This window comes from Benincasa hispida, chromosome 11, assembly GCF_027475165.1.
Source record: "Benincasa hispida cultivar pf3 chromosome 11, pf3_genome.v1.1, whole genome shotgun sequence".
Lineage (NCBI taxonomy): Eukaryota > Viridiplantae > Streptophyta > Magnoliopsida > Cucurbitales > Cucurbitaceae > Benincasa > Benincasa hispida.
The window spans coordinates 82,299,504-82,305,723 of NC_143488.1; the positions used below are offsets into that span (position 1 = coordinate 82,299,504).

Here is a 6,220-nt window from a genome sequence, read left to right on the forward strand (position 1 = left end):
TTATTTATCTAACTAAATCTAATGTTGGAAAAACTTTATAATGTGATATACCAAAATAATTAGCACATCCTTGAATAATGATGTGACACATTTTAAAATTGTTCTTATATCTATTTGTACAATAATAAACCTCTCCCTCATAAAAACATAGGTGTAATTTGTCATTTTCTTCTTAATAGTATTAGAAGGGAGAATTTTTCTAGATCCAACTATGTGTTAAACATATTTTCCATATATGTTAGAGAATAGAATTTTCAACAATAGTAAAAAAAAATTACTAAGAATTAACCCGTATCTACCGTTTTTTAAATTTTGCAAATCTAGCCAAACAAAAAAGAGTAAGCCCAACACAAAATTAGAAAGAAAAAAAAAACGTTTAAAAAAAATGATCTTTTTAAATATAAAAAATATTTAAAATATTTACTCTTTATAACAAAAAATTTTAAAAAGTATAAATACTTTTGAATTTTTTTCTATAAAATATAAATATATATGAGATTTTTCTATTTATAAGAATTTTCATTAAAAAAATATGGGTCAGATTCTCTTTCAATATACTATACATTTAATTTTTATTTTCTTTCAAGTATATGAATAAATTAAGTGATACTTTATATCTTTTGATATATATTATTAGTATTGAACAATATATAAACGACTTGAAATGATTAATGTTTTTATTCATTATTGTTATACTTCTTAAATACTAAAATAATTGAAGGTCCAAAATTTTTCCACGGTTTATATGTGATTGTTGATTGAATGTTGATTGTTATTAGATATATTGTTGATGCTCTCGTAATCTTACTTTAAATACTTATTAATTGATGTTTGATATACCCGTGTCTTATATTTGATATATCATTGATACACTTAAATATCACGCTGATAAAATAAAATAGATATGTTTTACTTCAAAAGTAAGTTATTGATTGAATCTTGATTGTTGTTAGATATACTGTATACATTTGAAATGTTGAATGGTGGTAGATATATTATTGAGAAATAAGTATTTACTAATCGATGTTTGATACACTCATGTCTTATATCTGAATATATTACTAATACACTTGAAATATTTAATTTGTAGGGTTTGTTGCCCTATTAGCAAAAAGAATTATAAAAATTATGTATGTGTCTTCACTTTTCTTGTTTGCAAACAAGACAAATAAATTAGTCCAACCCTATTAATTGAATGTTGATTATTGTTAGATATACTGTTGGTGCGGTTTGAACGTCCATTGGTGTCAGATATACTACTGATAGACTCATGTCTTAATTCAAGTATGTAATAATTGATGCCTGATACACCAATGTCCTATATTTTGTATACTACTGATATATTTAGAATATCATGCTCATAAAATGAAACACATATGTCTTATTTTAAAATAAATTATTGATTAAATGTTGATTGCTATTAGATATACTTCTGATACACTTAGAATGTTGGCTGATATTAGATATATTACTAATGCACCCATGTCTTACTTCACATATTTATTGATTACTCATGTCTTATATTTGATATATTGCTCTCACACTTGGAATATCGTGCTTGTAAACACACACGCGTTACTCAAAAATAAGTATCTAATTGAATGTTGATTGTTGTTATATATACTGCCTATATACTTAAAATGTCGATTGGTGTATGATACAATCATGTCTAACTTCAAATATTACTAATTAATATCTGCTACACCCATGTCTTATATATTTTGGTTCTTTGAACTTTGAATCATGTTCTATTTTGGCCCTTAAATTTTTTAAAACGTTCATTATAATCTTTGAACTTCTAAAACGTGCTTACTTTGGTCTCTACTATTAAGATTTTTTTAATTCTTAAACATAATGGTGAAATGACTAGTATTATTTTGACGATTAGACTGTCAAATAAGTTAGTTATGTTAAAAAATCTAAGGTTTCAATTTTTATTTTTATTTTTTTTCTGAAGAAAGGGTTTCAATTTTAAATTAGGTGGTAAAACGATTTTCAATAGGAGATCTCAAAAGTCATTTCTCGTTCAAGATTTTGGTTGTTCATTATTTTGGCACGTTAGTTATTGATATTTTACTTCATCTTCTTATTGCTCAACTCATGCTAGATGCAATTTCATCCTTAAATAGATTTCATCTCTAAAATGTTAACATAATCTTAACAATAAAGAATAAAATAAGCATTTTTTAAAAGTTCAAATACTAAAACAAACTTTTTTGAAAGTTTAGAGATCAAAATAGAATATGGTTCAAAATTTAGGGATCAAGATAGGATTTAAATCATAAATAAATGATTTTTTTTAATTGAAAAAATAGAAGGAAGGAAGAGAGATGTTGAATCAGAGGCGTATGCAACTGAAATAGCCGTGGGAGTGAGATCAAATTGACTCATTGAGTTAAACACAAATCTAACCATGGTTAAAATCTAACCCTCATCCCCAATCCACTCTTTCTTCTATAATTACAAAAATAGTAAACTTGGATGTCTATATTTTTATCGACAATTCTACCTGAATTTTGTAAAATAAAATTTTCATTATATCACTAAAAATTATTAAACATACAAATAACGAAATGTCTAAGACATTTTAACTTGTCTAAAAACTGTAAATTTTGGTTACAATTTCATTCATTTTTTTAAATTTATATTTGTTTCATTTCAAATATCTAATTATGTTTTTCATCTTTGTTAAAGAAACACTTGAATTAAATTTTTGGTCAAAATCTAATTCTAGATGCAAACACGTGTAGAAAGTAAATAAGAAAATATATAAAATTGCAGGTAGAAGAAGTGTTTATAAGCTTAATTTTTTAAAACCATAAACTAAAAAGTAAGGTTTCATTTGGTAACAGTTTGATTCTCAGATTTTAAATTTTGAAAATTAAGTCTATAAACATATCTTTCACCTCAAAATTTCTTACTTACAAAAGTTTTTCTTTTTAGAATTCCGATGAGAATTCAAGCTTGTTTAGTTAAGAAAGACAGAAAACCATTGTAATACATATTTGGAAATAATTTTGAAATTGTTAAAATCATAAAAAAAAAAAAACTTCAAATTTACCTTTAATCATTTAAAATTAATTGAGTATTTTTAAAAAATATTGATTAAAAAAAAAGAAAAAGGTTAAAATGGTCCATATTTGGTGTGATGTGTGTGTGTGGTACGGAACAAAAAAAATAAAAGTAATGCTGACGCGTGTTTCCTTTTGAAACAACGCGTTTTCTCCTTCTCTACCGCCCTATTTATTCTTCCCCACCCATTTCCCCCTTTTCTTCCTCCTCACTCTTCCTCTTCCTCTTCCTCTTCTTCTTCAAATTCTTCCTTCAATGGCTTCCTCTGATAATTTCCCTACCTTCCTCAACCCCTGGCCTTTCCGCTCCACCTTCCAAGACCCATGGATTTCCGATCCTTTCTCCCGTGAATCCCAATCTCTCACCAAAGCCCTCCACACCTCCCTTCTCCCCTCCGATTCCCACGCCTTCTCTTCCTTTCTCGACCTCATCTCTTCCGACTCCGCCGATCCCACTCCCACTGTTTCCGGCATCTCCGCCGGAGCCCCTCCTCCTGACCCGGACACCGCCGCTGCTCCTAAACGACAGAGGACCACTACTTCAACCATTCCGCCTACTGCAGGCAAGGGCTCCAAGCGGAAATCTAGGGCTTCCAAGAGAAATCACACCACGTTTATTACCGCTGACCCGGCGAACTTCCGGCAGATGGTACAGCAAGTCACTGGCGTTCGATTTGGTAACTCCCAAATTCAGATTCCGGCGGTGGTTAAACCCGAGCCACAAAGGGCTTCTGCTCGTTTCGCTGTGTGCGGCGGTGATGGACTTCCGACGCTTGATACTTCGGCGTTTTTGCTTAACGGCCACCACCAGCAGAGCTCCGGGAGTGGATCTGAAATTACTCACCCTGGCCCACTCTCCTTTGGGCCGGACTTGAGCTTGCCCAATAACGGCCCAATTGGATCGGATTTTGATACATTTTCGTCTTTTCCCACTCTTGAGTCGTGGAAGGCAGTCCTCTGATCCTGGGATGGATAATTTCTTTCTTTTCTTTTTTCTTTTTTTAATTTTATTTTTTGGAAATTAATATTTAGTATTTTCTTTCTTTTTTTTTTTTTTTTTTAGTGGAGGATCTTGAGGTAGTAAGATGATGGGGATGGACATAATGGGTTTTTTTTCCTTTTTTTTTTTTTTTGGGAAATTAGTGGTGCAATGTAACGGTAAAAATAGTAAAAATATTAATGCCTACTCTTTTTTCTTGCAAAGAATTCGAAATTTTAATTCTTTATTTGTCATTATTAATATTATTTTGACAACGACGACGCATTTGCCTCTTTGACTCGGTTTGGATTTCAAAAATGGACCGAAGCTTCGTAGCATTGCCATTATGGAACAAACTTAAAAGGCAGATTTATGGATAAATTTTATCCGCTAAAATAAGTATAATTCAATTGACATTCTCTAATTATAAATGTCCTTCCAAAAAAACATGCATTGGAAAATTGTTTCAAGTTCAATGCTTTTATTTTTAACTATAAAAGGTATAATAATAAAATGAAAAAAATGCAAACAAAACCAAAGTCAACAGACCAAAAATATATATATTGAAACTGTACTCAAGAAGTATTCTAAATTATGGCTGCAAAAATAGCCCAAAATATTTTGGTGATATTAAATATTTGACCCATTGACTAAATCTCCAAATTATCTTTAATCAAATTCCCTGAAATGGGGTTGGTTTGTTTATATAAATATTTAGTGGAATTGGTTGGAGTTTGTTTCAATTCTCATAGTTAAAAAAAAAACATTATAATATTGTGAAAAAGAAAAAAGAGAAAAAAAAAAAAGAAAAAAAAAGAACCTTCTATTTTGAATTATTCTCGAAGGTTTTCATTCAAGTTTTATTTCATATAAGGTCATGTAAATTTTATGATAAAATATTTTTTTTAGTATTATAAATTTGGTTCTTAAATTTTGGGTTTTGTTTCAATTTAGTGTCTAGGTTTCAAAATGTTATAATTTTATCTTTGGGATTTGAGTTTTGTTTCAATTTGGTCCTTAAATTTCAAGATTTTACTTTTTAAAATCAATTTTTCATTAAATACTCACATTCAATCATTAACGTCAATTTCTATTAAAAATAATTATTAAGTGAAATGATTAAAAAAAATAGTACAACTTAATTAATTATAGTTCTTTTAATGACTTTTAATTTATTAACCTAAATTAATATTAAAGACAGAAAATGAGTATTTAGTTAATAATCGAGTTTAAAAGTGTAAATCTTGAAATATAGAGACCAAATTAAAGCAAAACTTAAATGTTAAGGATAAAATTGAAACATTTTAAAACTTTAGAACTAAATTGAAAGTAAACTCAAAACTTAATGATTAAATGTGTATTATTTTAAAACCTAGAGACTAAATAAAAACTAGACCAAAAAGGTATTTTTCCCTACATTTTGTACTATGGTACATGGAGTTTAAATTTTGTTAAAAAATATCTATTTAAAGGTTGTATTATATATATATATATAATAATTACAACTTTTTAAAATTATAATCAAAGGATTGATAACACCGTGTTGAGGTAATATTTCATACACACACACATGCACAATAAACGTACCAATTTTTTTTATTATTTTCTTGAATTTCTTGCGCAATAATCAAATTTTATAAATATATATTTTGTATAACATACCATTCTAACTCTTTAGTTCTTTTAAAAGTATTACTTTGAGTCGATGCCGATTAAAAAAAAAATAATATTTAAACTTCTTGGAGTCCACTCCAACCACATACTAGAAACAATTCAAAAATATTTTAGAAAAAGAGGAAAGACAAGAAAAGTATGTCACAAGAAAAAATATGATTGAACAATTAGGTGAATAGAAAAACAATCTACAATGCACTCAATTTTTTTATAAAGGAAATGACAACAACATGAAGTCTTAAAAGATTAAAAGTACCATATTATTGTATGAAATTTTATAACATACTATTAATGAGATGTTTACGGTACTAAATTGGTTATTATAGTCAGTGAGTTATAATAGTTTGTAGGTTATAATATTCTGTGTTTCGAGTGCAAACTATTTTATTGTGGGTTATAATAACTTATGTTTGAGGTGCAAATTATTTTAGTATGGATAAAAAATAGTAAATAACGTAACAATGAGAAAAAGAGATGATGAGTAGGAATTAGTAAA

At 28.1% G+C, this 6,220-nt stretch overlaps 1 protein-coding gene across 1 annotated transcript; it reads left to right on the top strand.

Annotated features, from left to right (window-relative positions):
• The first annotated feature begins 3,219 nt into the window (after positions 1 to 3,219).
• LOC120089950 (calmodulin-binding protein 25-like) lies at positions 3,220 to 4,274 on the top strand. The gene has a single exon (XM_039047397.2). The coding sequence runs from the start codon at positions 3,328 to 3,330 to the stop codon at positions 4,030 to 4,032; it is 705 nt and encodes a 234-aa protein (XP_038903325.1). The 5' UTR covers positions 3,220 to 3,327; the 3' UTR covers positions 4,033 to 4,274.
• Positions 4,275 to 6,220: the final 1,946 nt, after the last annotated feature.